The sequence below is a fragment of the Colletotrichum fructicola genome (genome assembly GCF_000319635.2).
Source record: "Colletotrichum fructicola Nara gc5 chromosome Unknown KSG_Nara_v1_contig01, whole genome shotgun sequence".
NCBI lineage: Eukaryota > Fungi > Ascomycota > Sordariomycetes > Glomerellales > Glomerellaceae > Colletotrichum > Colletotrichum fructicola.
Genome location: NW_027094051.1, coordinates 4,032,605 through 4,045,899, shown reverse-complemented (window position 1 = coordinate 4,045,899; position 13,295 = coordinate 4,032,605). Strand labels below are relative to the sequence as shown.

Sequence of the window (13,295 nt, the reverse complement as noted above, 5' to 3'; positions counted from 1 at the left end):
GGCATCTTCGTCAGGCTCACCTGCAAAGCAAATCTCAAATCTCGCCCGCCTGTTGATCCCCAACCCCCGAGAGACGCGTCAACGCAAGTCATGATGGGCCACCATGCCTAGCCAAGCCGGCAAGAAAAGGGCCAAGACATGCGCGCGCGGGTCCGTCCCCTCCCTCCCCCCTTGGCCGACGATCTCTCAGGTACCTACCGCGACGATCATCACCGTTGCAGAACAAGGCCGTGTTCAGTATTAATTTTGGGCGGTCCATTCATTGTAGCTAATGTATATATACTGATCGAAGCCCACCGCGAGAAAGAAAAGCGGCGGGGGTAGGTTTGGCGGGGAGGAGGAAAAAAAAAAAAAAAGGTATCTAAAACACCCTCCTCCCATTTTTCGCTGCCATGGCAATAAACCCCTAGAAAAACCTTGCGGTCAAAAGTACTAAACAGAATTGTCCATTTTGGTTATGGTAGACTCTTCTTGTAGTGTACATGGAGAGCGACTGCACTGTCCTTCCCACCCTCCCCTGTTCGAAAGAAAGATACATAGGAGAGTTTAAAAAAACACTACAGCCGTCGACATCATGACCATGCGCAGAGGTATGTTGGTATGGAGAAATGAGAGACTAGGCAAGGAAATTTGGTTGATAATATAAATAAAAAATAAGGAAAAAGAGATATAAAGTGGCTCTTTCTGGATATGGCCTTGGTATCGGATACATATCCATTGGGTTCATACATTCCACACTTTGGGGTAGGGTTTTCTATGTTCATTGTTCATTCAAAAGGGCCGGCAACGCGCCAGCTGGTGGCAGCGGTCCCCCTTTCTTTCCCGTTCAGCACACCGTTTAGTGATACACTCCGCGGTAGCCACCGCCTCCTCCGTATCCGCCTTGGTAGCCGGGCCCGCCGCCGACGTTGGGCAGCGTGGGGTTCCTGTCAGCGATGGGTGCCGCGCCGAGAACAAGGTTGTCCCTGCTCTCGTTAGGGTTGTTGTAAGGCGTGTTGGGCGTCAGGGGGTGGTACGGGGCGTGGCCGGCAGCGCCGAGGTAGGCGTCGGGGGACTCGGGGCGGCCGCCCTTCTTCTCGGGGACGCTGCTCATGGAGAAGGTGGTGCCGTGCTCGGGGTCCTTGCGGTCCATGAGGAGGGAGTTGCGGGCGTCGAGCGGCGTGAGGGTGTCCATGTCACGCTGCATCTTCTCTGTAGGGGGGTTAGCAATGTGCTTTTGATAATGATGTGCGTGGTCAGACTTACCCATCTCCTTTCTGCGCTTGCGGTGGGGGTTCTCCTTGATGCAGGCGTTGACGGCGTTCCAGATGATGAGCAGAGCCAGGACGCCGGTGAGGGCGGACTGGACGGCGATGAGAACGACACCGGTGACGGTCTGGGTGGTCTGGGCGATGCCAAACTCCTCGACGAAGACGAGGATGCAGGCGACGGACAGGACACGGACGACCTGGATGGCGATGTTGATGACGTTGCCCGACTTGCGCTCAAAGGGGCGGGCCCAGAGGAGCAGGATGAGCATCAGGCCCTCGACGATGAGCTGGGCAGAGGTCTGCGCCATGCCGTGGCCGTCGCCAGCGGCGAGGATGGTGCCCTTGGCGAACGCGTAGATGATGACGGGGACAAAGATCCACCAGTAGCTCTTCTTGTAGGACTCGTAGAAGAGGGAGTACTTCATCCAGTTGGACTTGTCGTTGTACAGGCCGCTGACGTCACCCTCGGCGTTCTTCAGCTTGCGAGCAGTGCTCCAGATCTTGTAGGAGAAGAAGGCGAGGATGGCCGTGAAGATGCCCAGACTGACACCGGCCAACGCCTTGGCCGCCCACGAGTCGCCGTTGGTGAACTGGAAGATGCAGTACAGGACCCAGATGCCGTATAGCAGGAGGATGAGCTGGGTGATGGTGCGGGCGATGGATCCCCAGTAGTGCTCGCGGAAACCGGCCAGACCCTTGGGGAAGCTGCCGAAGAGGGCCCAGAACTCGAGGATGACCTTGACGAGGAGAATGCCGACGATGATGGCCGCGATGATGATGGCGACGATGAGGAGGACGGTCATGAAGGTGTTAGACTTAGGGACGCTAAGGGTGTTGACAAAGGCAGTGATGCCCTGGACCTTCTGCTTGATGGTGCTGACGGGGTCGTCGCCGGCGTCGCCGCTGGTCGTTCCGTTGACGCTCGTCTCGATGTCTCTGGCGAGGAGGGCAAAGGTCTCCATGGCGCGCTTGGCCTTGAAGAGGGTGCTGTTGCCGTCAATGGTGGAGCCGTCGCTGAGGACGAGGGTGCTGTTCTTGAGGACCTCGATGCTGTCCTTGGTGAGGTCACCACCGGTGGCTCCGCGGAAGTTGTCAATCGCGATCTGCATGTCGGTCCAGGGGATGATGCCGGTGGAGAAGCCAAAGTTCTTGGTGAAGCTGCGGTAGACGGGAGGGTAGTTGACGGAGAGCATGCCGTTCATGGCCATGCCCTGGAACCAGCCAGCAACCTCGGTGAAACTGGGGCTCATCGTGCCGGCGCCGCCGTGGCCGCTGAGGGCGGCGCTCGTTCCGGCAAAGGCTCCGCTGACGGCAGAGACGCCGCCGGCAACGAGAGCGAGGGCGGCAACGCCGGCGGCGACGTAGGAAACGGCGGCAACGCTGGCGGTCTTGCCGTTGGTGACCTGGGACGTGATGCAGGCAACCTGAGTTGAGGAGTCGAGCGTGTTGAGCTGCAGCTTGGCCTGGGCAGCGATGTCGGGAACCTGGAAGGCGATGGCCGGGACCATGCTGGCGTACTCATCGGGGATCTTCTGGGTTCCACGGGCAGAGAAGGATCCGGCGGGAACTGTGTCATGTCAGTTTACGCGTCTTGAGTCTCGCCCAAAAGCCAGTACATACCAGGGCAAAGCTGCTCGACGTAGGTGCCGGCATCGCACGGGTTGAAGCTGTTGGAGTAGATGGCGGTTCCGTAGGCGGTAACATCCAACACAGCGGTTACGTTCTGGCTCTTGGCGCTCGTTCCTGCTACGTCGAAAGTGACGGTCTTGTCGTCGTTGTTGTACTGAATGTCAATCTTCTGTACAGTGATGGCGGAGTCGTTGCCGCAGGTGGTGAAGCTGCTAGTCTTGAGGATCGAGTCGGCGAGGGTGCTGGTGGCGAAGGTGGCGGCCACGGCCAACAGCCTCCTCGGGCCCCAACTCGGCGCGGATCGCGTCATTTTGTGATTTGGAGTAAATAAAAAGGGGGTTTCGGTAAACGTTCGTGGTTCGTCGTCGTTTGTTTCTGTTTCGGGAATCGATGATTCTTCCCCAAGCCGCAGATGGGTATATCCAAAAAGAGTCTATGCGTTCTGAGCCTTTACAAGCTTCTTTCTTTCCCAAGTTACTCCCAACAATGAGTCTTTGCCGTCCCTGTCCACGAATTTGATACGCTTTGATACAGAATTGAGTGAGAGATGGAAGCCGTGTGTTGTCGTCGGGTCCTCTAGTGTCGAAGCTGGGTGAGTGCTATCGAAGTCGTCGTCGTCGCGTCGGTGGGTGGGTATATGGGCGAGTCGTGAGACCAAAGGAAACCAGGTTGTAGAGTACGAGAGATGATTGGAAAGAAGGTTGTAAGAGGTAACCGAGAAGCAAGCACAGCTCTACAGAAAAGGACGAGAGAGAGAAAAGTAAGGCGGCCGAGGATCAACCTGGAAAGAAGGGAAAATCGGGCGGGCAGCGGAGTGCCTTTGCAGGGCCCTTGTCGTGTTGCTGTTGCGAGCCTGAGAAAGGCCTCGTGCTCGCCGTCGAGAGAGCTGGATCGACGGGACAAGATCGAGAACCTATGTTTGGTGAGGCGATGATGGAGTTGTTAAGGCGCGTGTTTGTGTGTTGAGTGAGAGAGAGAGAATGTGTGTGTCTGCCGGATACAGCCAAAGAGAAGGAGAGACAGTGGCTGGGCGAGAAAAGAGGCTAAAGTCCACGGGCGGGTATATGAAACGAGCGAAAGGTGACGATGCTGAGAAAGGCACGCCGGTCAGGAGGTGGTGGTGGAGAGTGTGGTGTGGAAGGAGAGAGAGGAGGGAGGGAGGATGGATGGGTGGTTCAGATGCAAGAGGGACGAGAAGGACGGAGAGGGAAAAGGACGAACACGAACTGGGCAGAAGGGGAAGCGATTGGCGATCGATGGTTGGCGGGAGACGGGGACCCAAGCCTGGAAGCGACCTCAGCGTCGTCTGTTCTCATCCACAGGCCCATGTTGAAATGGGACATGGTGGACATGGACCCTGGACTGGACTGGACCAGAAGCCCTCTCTCTCTATCGAGCTGTGTCTGCGAAGCACTCGCTCAGCAGCAGCAGAGACAGACAGACGCAAAGCAAAGGCAGGTCGTCGTGTTCGTCCACACCCCCGTCCATACCCCGGCCGACTCCACTAGGCGCAAGTTCGATTGGAGCCTCGTCCCTGACATGTTCCTTGCTCACGGAGTCCTCTCAGCCAGCCGAAGGCCTGCAAAGGTGTCGCTGCCCCTGTCGGGCCTCATATGGCCAGTAATAACCCAAGGATTGGGACGGCCCACGCGCGACCCGGCGCTGACGAACTGGGTCTGTCGTCTTCCCAAGGTTGGGCTTTCAGGTACCGTGGGCAGTCATCTCCCGCTGTGCTGTGCAGTCTGGAGAGAGTCTTTGCAGCGTCAACTGCCATGGCCGGGCACGGCACCGGCGCCAGCCATGGCATGGTGCGGCGTGCTTGTCGTCCGCCGTCCCGTCTGATGGCGCGCCTTCATGTTGTTAGCTTGGTCGGTCGAGCGAGTCCTGCGCGCAGTTGGGACGAAGCTACTGCAGGGAAGAGGGAGGAATACGGTAGCGTATCAGACGGACCGACGGGCGTGGTGTGCCTTACCGCACAGTACAGGCAAACGGCACAAGCAACGAGCCCCTGGATGGCATCTGTCTAGACTCGTGGTGGTGTCGTGTGTTCGGCCAGTCTGGACTGGTCCGTCGCCGCTGCGAGTCCTTGCTGGTGAGGAAACAAGAGATTGGGGGGCCCGGGATTGCAGCAGGGAACAAATTGCTTCCAGCAGGCAGCGGGCGGAAGTACCTCTGCACCATGCGCGTGCTGCATGAGTACCTGGCAATCCAATCTGCTCACTACGACCTGCCACCAAATTACCACCGTTTGGTGTCCGGCATCCAACGACGGATAGCAGGCATCAACCACCACTGGGCACTGAACGATGAGTAGCGGATGAACTTGATACACAGAGATAGAAAATCTGCGTGGCAGTCCATTCTTTCTTGTGGAGCTGAGACACAATCCTATCCACCGGACATGATTCACAAACGAACCGCTGCCCAACCTCCGGTGTCTCTCTTCCCTCGGGCGCTTGACCAGTCGCCCAGCGGCATGTGCTGTCCATACGCAGTAATAGACGCTGCAAAATCCAGTAGGTGTGAACAATCAGGGGCCTTGAAGAAACAGCACCGTTCACAACTCTCACTCGCCCCCCGAGCTGCAACTTGCAAGCGCCCCTGCATCAGTCAGGGGTCTCGGAGGGGGCTTGGCCAGGAGATCGACAGGGGAGTGCTTTTTTCCCTTCTTCTTTTTTCGCGCCTTTCCTTTCCTACCGTAGTGGGTGGTGGGTGGCTAAACCGGTCTCGAATGCCTCGACGGGGCTTTTTTTTGATTGGGCTCATTGGCTGACGCCGTTCGACCTCTCTCACGCAAGTACTTGAACGTTTTCTCTTAGCGACGAGCAAACGGCAGAGCGTCTCGCGTGGGCAGAGAACATGAACATGAACAACAGTTGAACAAAGGGCCCCGCGGGCAGGCGAGGGCGGGGGTAAAGCGGCCGGCGCCACGCCCAGAGCAGGGAATCCCGAACCAGACCGGTCCCGGACCCCGGTCCTGTCTGAAACTGCGCCATCATCAGTCATCACGGAGAAGGAGGAGCAGGAACAGCAAATTCTTCGCCGAGGAGACGAAAAGACGCCATCCATCATCAATCGACGACGACGAATGCCAGCGCGAGGTCGAACATGTTTCTCGCTTCGTAGGCTTCGGCGGGGGCTTGAAGAAATTCACCACCGAGACTACGGGAAATTTTCCCGCTCGATTGTCTTGGTCTTGACTCTGCCTCTCCCTCAACCAGACGCCAGAACCACTGTTTCCCCTCGAACGGGTCGATTATTGATTGATAGCTGGCTCGCTGATTGATACCCTGGAAAATTGCCTGCTATTAAAAATAACCCAGCCCTCCACGTCACAATCCAGGCCGTCTCTATCCATCGTCGCTACCACGACTTGCATGCAACCGCACGGCTGGCATTACCAGCATAAGTCGTCAATACCACCCTCGCCATCGTCTTAACAGCAAACTTTCCAATATCCGGCGCCGTCAATGTCAACGTCAACGGCCCCAACCGCCGCGCGTGTCCCACAGAGATAAGGCAAGGTGATCCCACCCTCTCGACCGTCTCTCTGTCCATGCTCTCCCTCTCTCCTCGCAGCACGTCCAGCAATCAAGCATCGTCGGGAATTACACTGCTACCGTAATTTGTACCTACATTGCCGCCGTCCCATCTCCCGTTCGCTCCCTCTCTCCCGCCCGTGGCCCCCGGGTTGCGCCTTGTTGCTGCTCGCCATGCCATGTCGTCCTGTCAGTGGCGCAAACCGGGTCGTGTGAAGAAAAAAAGTGACGCGCCACGTCCGTTCGAGCGCTGCCGTGCGTCTGCCCGTCAAACCTGCTTGAACCCTTCGTCTGGACGGTCTAGTACGGACGGTTCGACGCACAGCACGAGCATACCGCCGCCGCCTCAAGCATGCGCCACCTCCCTTCCAGCTCGGATGCGCCAGCAGATGCGCCTTTACGCAACGACTCACGCCTCAGATGCCCCCAGCTCAGACGTGCCAATCTTGTCAATCCCGTCCGATCTCTCGTCGACTTGAATCCTTTTTTAGCGTAAAAGCTGAGCTGAGCCACTCCTCGTCTTTCCCCTCACAAACCCCTCCAAAACCTTGAAATGCAATCCGGTCTTTCGTCACCGTCCATCCAAAACAAGTCTGTTTCTTCCCCTTCGCCCTCGGTTCCCCGTCCCTGGTACTGGGACTGGGACTGGGACTTTCTGCCCATCACGAAACCCTCAACCCCCGTACTCAGCAGCAAGAGGCTCCCCTCCCTTCCCCAGCCCGCCGTCATCGTCTCGCCAGTCGGCAACGTCGTGCGTGCCTCACGGTTGCCATCCCGAGGAATGTGTCTGTCTCAGTGTTTGTCCGTCATGCCACTGTCACCCTACCGCAGGTCGATCACCAGAAACAAAACGCCAGAAACCTTGGTTCCACGCCGTGTGCTTCAACCCCTAGGTAACCTCTCGTATATGCAGAGTGCTTCTCACTGCTGCGTAGTCAGAAAACCAGAGACTTTACCGTATCTGCAGTTATCCCACGGGGAAACACAAAACTGTAAAAGAAACATCCGTCACTGGCTGCCTCCCCATCCAAACATGCATCATGCCTCCATTGCCATCCCCGTGCTCCGACCCCTCGGGACACGCTACTCACCTCACGGTGTCAAATGACGGCGCAGAGCACATTAACAAGAACCTCAATATACCTCCCATTCGTCATAATCCCCCTCCGGCATTCTATACCTGCTGCGCCAGAAACGCGTCCCAACAATGCCCTGATCCTCCGCCTTTCTTTTCCCTCGCCAATCTGCAAAAAAGGCCTTGTCCCGAGAGTCTTCCGTTGCTTCTCCTAGGAATGTTCACGCCCCCTCGCTCCCAGTGTCTAACCGGCCGGGCCGAGCTACAAGGCAAGACACAATGTCTCACCTCGCAGCTCAACCCAAGAAAAGACGGACATCACATCACACATCACAACTCTGCACCGTCCAAAGCCCTCCTCGTCGTCACAAAATCCATGCCCATGAACCGCCCATGCCTTCCCCATCAAGAAATCCAGACCGACGCCCTCTAACAAGGACCTCCCACCAACACCTCTCTACCTCACGCACGCTTCCATGCACGATACCGACAATCAGGCACCAGATCCAGAATAACCTCCGTCCCCCGTCTCCGTCCGTCTCCTCCCATCTCCTTCCCGCAACAGAGATATGCAACAGCCCCCCCGCCATCTTCCGTCTTGCGTGCACAAGACAGCATCGGGGATCATCCACCTGTGCCCGCCGCCCGCCAGCCCGCCGTCCGTCCCGTCATTAACCACTTATCCACAACCCACGACGCGCTGGCAGCTGCTCAGGAACAGCGAGCAGTGAACCGGGGCGGGTGGGGAGGCATTGCGCCTCGTATGAAGCGGGTCCTCGCAATCCCCATCCCACCACCCCTTCTCCATCATTTGCGAATTGCAACACGCTTTTTTTGCTTTTGGTCTTGCGTCTTCTTGCCTTGGTAATCTGTGGTCCCTCCACCCAAAAACCTGGTTCCTCCTCTGGCCATCCGTCCAACGGCCTGCGTCCGTCTCGATAACTCCTCGGGGATCCGGCTCGCTTCGGCAGCTGGGCGCAAATCACCCACCCTCGCCAGATCGATTCTCGTCCATTCGTCGGCCCTCCTGGAAAATTGGACTGACGGGTGCTAAAAATGCTTCTCTGGTGGACCCAAGGGGGGGGGGGGGGACGGTCCCATCTCACGCAACATGTCACATCGCGTGCGTGCACTGCCATCAGATAACAACAGGTAGGCTTGCTTTGCGTAGTGCGTATGGTTTGTCTATCCGGGCTTTTTACATTGTCAAAGAGAAAGAATGGTAATTTCCCGCCCACTCGAATCAGTCCGCTGTCTATGTTCCTCGGCGGCCTCATCTCGTCACCACCTGCCCAACATCGGCCAGTGCCCGAACTACGTAGCAGACCACTCCCAACAACAGCACTCGCTGCTGGTAGATTAAACACGTCATATCCGGTTTACTATTTCACTCGTGGACGCCTCGCCACTCCCATCTTGTGTCGGCCGTGATAGATATTTCGTCAAAATTTCATAAAAAGAATTCACCCTTCCAAACACCAAGCTTGCCTGAGCAGCTCTGTAGTCGACATAACAATACACAAGGTAAGAGGGGTATCCATAATACGCGCCAATCTGAAGACGGGATATGCTCCACACCTCACTGGGGAGGATAGAAACCACCGCCGCCTTGGAGGGGCGAGTGTGAGTACGGTGAAATCGACCCCTGAGAGCCGTACTGGTTCTTGTTGATGCTGTTTTGTCCCATGAGCCCATCATAGGTCATCTGGGAGCCCATCTGCGAGGGCTGCTGTAATCCCAAGGCATTCTGATCCAGGGAGGGAAAGGGCTCAGTGTCGGGCGCCATTGACCCAAACTGTTGTGCGCCCATAAAGCTACCAGAGAGGCCCATGTTGTTGGCATTCTGGTATTGCTGGTTGAACCCATGGTTGACGGGTTGGCTGACCCCCAGCATGTTGTGGCCGCCCATCGACTGGCCATTGTTCGTGTACTGTGTGCCATACATGTAGTCAAAAGAGTTGCCGGCGTTGCCCGTCGCATAGCCAAACTGATCCATGGACTGGAACCCGCTGTTTGGCATCATGTTTTGCTGGTACGGGTTCATGAAGCCCTGCGGCTGAGACGGCTCGGTCTTGACGGCCGAGGTGGCGCTCAAGGGATCTGGGAAGATGGTCCTCGGGGGCGGGTCTTGCACGGGGCTGATGATCGTGTCCGGCTCCAGCTCCTTGGCCGCGACAAGCCGGAGGATGGGCAGGCTGATGTGCTCCATGTGCTTGGCCAGGTGAACCGTGAGCTTCTTCCACGACGGGAACTGCTTCCCGCAGAACCGGCACGCCTCCTCCTGGGGCTTCTTGGTGGTTTCATGGCGACACTGCTCCACCTTCTGCCACGTCGGGTCCATGCCACCGGCCCGTTTGATGGCCGCCTTCGTCTTGTTCTTGGGCTCGGTGAACTTGTGTTCGCGGACAAGATGCTGCAAAAAGTTATCGCGGCGGTAGCATGTATGGCGGCAGTCCTCGACGTCGCAGGTCCACCATTCTAGGTGGCGGTGCCCCTCGTTCTCGTGGCGCACCCAGTCGGCCTTGCGCTTGAAGATCTTGGGGTCTCTGCATCTGTCCCAGGTGCAGGTGAATGGCTGCACGTCTTCGTGGACGTGCTTGGTCCAGTCAGACGGCTTCTTTGGTTTCTTCAGCGCAAAGCACAGTTGACATTCGAACTCGGCCGGCAGAGACTGGGTGGGCGGCATGGGAATGTCCTGGGGGAAGCTGTCTTTGGTAATGGCACCCTCGATGGGTGTCGAGTCCCCGTCTCCGGAGTCAAGGCCGGTGGACAACGGGTCGAGCTCGCGGAGGTCACCCCGCTGGTCGAGGAGGACGGGCCGACCGCCACGGGCCTGGCAGAGATTGCCGCTCGTGCAGGCTGCCCCAATGCCGAGGTGCTTGACCTTGGCGTTGAGGAGCGTCTTGTACCGAACAACCTGCTGGTGGGCGATTCGGTCGACGAGGAAGTTGTGGTTGTCGGCCAGGTCCGGATTCAGACTCAGAATGTGCTGCTGAAATCCTGCAAAGTTTGGCGTGATGCTGTCAATCAGCTTGCCAGACTCGGAGTTGCCCTCGCCCTCCTCAAAATCATCATCGTCGTCATCGTCATCATCCAGGTCGAGGTTGGTGGATGAAGTCTTTGCGAGGTTAGCCACCGGCGGACCGCCTGTCTTCCTCCACATGCCCACGAGGTTGGAGTGTGTCTCGCCACTGCCACTGCTTCCCTTGGGCAGGTCGGACTTGCTCCTTGGTCGTCGCAGCGTATTCCTGACCTGCAGTCCGCCAAAGGGGCTCTTGGGCGACGTGATGGGCGTGGCACTGATCGAGCCGGTCCTGGCATGGGTTGTCCCGATGGAGGCCACGGTGCCGCCCATGGAGATCAGAGCGGTGTTGATGCTCGGTGTCGGCGCCTTCTTGGTGCCCCAGCTGCCGGTGCGGCCTGGCATGAGGCTAGGCAAGCTCTCCCGTTTCTCGGGGGGCGACGCCTCAGCCCTATTGGGCTCGTCCTCGTGGATGCTCCTCGACCGTTTGAACGTGGCGCTCGGCCGGCGAACAATGCCGCGCAGCTCTTTCAGGATGCTCGGTCTCCGGCCGCCCTCGCCCCTGCTGATGGACAACTTCTTCAATAAGCTGCCGCTTGTGACATTCTCGGTGTCCACGTCGTGTAGACTGGGCAGGGAGTTTCGGCGGCGGGTGCCCCACGTGGCCGCCTTAGAAACGATGGACTCATTGTCCATGCACATCCTGTTGAAGCGGGCGATTGCAGCTTGTGACGACTCGGGTTGATACCTATCTGTGCTGGGTCCGCTGATCTGTTGGATTGTCGGCGCGTCACCCCAGACTCTGTTTTGGCGCATTATGTGCAAGTCTGTGGCTGTCATCTCGCCGCCTCCACCGGTAAAGTAGGTCTGTCCCGACTGCTGGCGATTCTCGGTCTGGTCACCGAGGTCAATGGGCCTGTTCAGACGTTCATCCTCGGCCACGTCTTTGGGACTGGCCTGCACGGTCTCCTGAGGCGGAGGCGGAGCGACGGATTTGTTAAGCCACTGGTTAACCTCCTGGTTCTTTTTCTCAATCTCGCCGCGGGTCACCATCTCATTGACGCTGGCGACCTCGATTGACGGCCTGTTGTCGGGATCCAGGCCCCGGCGGCTGAGAGATGAGCGCCGCGATGGCGCATGCTCCTGCGAAGAAATCAGGTCCCCCGCAGAGCTGATGCCGCCGCCGCGCGCCGTCGACGAGTTCTCGTCGTCCGGGGTGAAGGTGCGCTCGATCGACTGCACAGGCTCGGCGTCGTCCTTGCCCCACATGGAGACGGTGACTCGCGGGCTCTGGGCGGCGGCCATGGCCGGGGACGGCACGGCCCCGTCCTCGCTGGAACGGCCGCTGCCGCTGGGATCGGGCGTCGGCTGGAGGGTGGGATTAGGCTGCTGCACTGCGTAGGGGGCGAAAGACTGCGCCTGGAAAGGTCTCTGGAGCTCCTGAGGTGAGATAGAAGTCGGGAGGCGGTCGGGCACGGACTTGGCAATCGTCCTGCGGTCGCTTCCCGGGGACGTGGTGTGGAGCGAAGCTGTCTGTTCGGGGGTGAAGGGATACGAGTTGGCCTCCAGGGTTCCGTTGCGCTTCCGGGCCTCACTGAAGCTCTGGGCGATGGCGTTCTGGCCGAAACTGTCGGTCCTGCTCTCTGGGCCAAGGAACGAGGGCGTGCCGGGCTCTGTTGCGTTGAAGTCGACGCCGAAAAAGGGGTCGAGGGAGTCATCCATGTCACTGGTGTAGTCGCTGTGGTACTGGCTGTAGGTTGAGATGGACTCGGCTGGGGTGTCGTTGTAGTTGGGCGACACGGAGCTGCTCTGGAGTTGCGACGCAGGCGAGAGGTGATTCGGGTCAAACGAGGAGGTGGCAGTCAATCGGCGCTGATTGCCTCCTGTCGGCGGGGAGGGGTTGCGGGGTTCGTTCGCCTGCTCGTCGTGGAACGAGGCTGGAACGGCGTAGGTCGAAGTCATGGTGACTGATGATTGAGCCGGGCGCGCGCAAGAGCGTACGGCGGTGGATGGAGAGTATCTAGGTCTTGTTCAAAGCGTTGGCCAGTCTTGGAAATTGGTCAAGTGACTGGAGTCCAAGGCTGAGGCAGGTTTGCTCTCGATGCTTGGGGAATACTATGTCATGTTCTTGCGTAGAGTAGAAGCTGTAGGAGCTACACGACACACGGCAGGTCGAAGCGAGTGTTGGCAAGCACAGTGAGGCAGCGTCGTGCAGGCCTCGTCAAATGTGTAGCCAACTTTTGAGGCAAATAAATGTGCGTTAATCCGACGAGATCAAGGCTGCGCTGGAGAAAGATGTTGTTTCTGGGAGAGAAACGTCTGGCCCTCGGCAGGCTGGGGGAGAAAGCCACAAGAAATGTGTTCCGTGGTGGAGGGGCGGCGGTAGGGTGGTCCAGAGAGAGGTGGGTTGGCGGCGCCTTTTGACCAGCGCTTATTCTGCTGGCTGATGTCTTTTGCGCGCGCCGCCGCACCAAGAACCGGGGACAAGCAGCCAGGGTCGGAATGGGCCTAACGATCAGCAGTGCCAACAACGTGTGCTGGTGCGACCGTAATTGCGGCTTCTGGCGATGCGCTCACGCTCTTTTGATGTTGGTGGTCGCAAAAAGGGAGATGTCCAAAATGGAGACTGGTGGACCGGAGGATGGTGGTTTTGGCGGGGGTTCGAACGTCCAGCAGGGAGCGCGGAGCGGGATGACGGGAGTGGGATATGCGACTGATTATCCGCGATCTGTATGTTTAAAGAGGCTCGAAATCCAGTGTCCGGGGCGCGGTAGAGGCTG

The 13,295-nt window shown here is 58.2% G+C and overlaps 2 protein-coding genes across 2 annotated transcripts; both read right to left on the bottom strand.

Moving 5' to 3' along the window:
• Positions 1–838: 838 nt before the first annotated feature.
• CGGC5_v001150 (Flavin carrier protein 2) lies at positions 839–3,189 on the bottom strand (the record flags this gene model as incomplete). Its single annotated transcript, XM_066150781.1, has 4 exons — positions 839–965; positions 1,017–1,191; positions 1,246–2,817; positions 2,871–3,189. 4 exons carry the CDS (start codon positions 3,187–3,189, stop codon positions 839–841), a joined length of 2,193 nt encoding a protein of 730 aa, XP_066009726.1.
• A 5,883-nt stretch (positions 3,190–9,072) lies between these two features.
• On the bottom strand, positions 9,073–12,477 carry CGGC5_v001149 (uncharacterized protein; the record flags this gene model as incomplete). Its single annotated transcript, XM_032030019.1, has 1 exon — positions 9,073–12,477. The coding sequence occupies one exon, from the start codon at positions 12,475–12,477 to the stop codon at positions 9,073–9,075; it is 3,405 nt and encodes a 1,134-aa protein (XP_031890345.1).
• Positions 12,478–13,295: the final 818 nt, after the last annotated feature.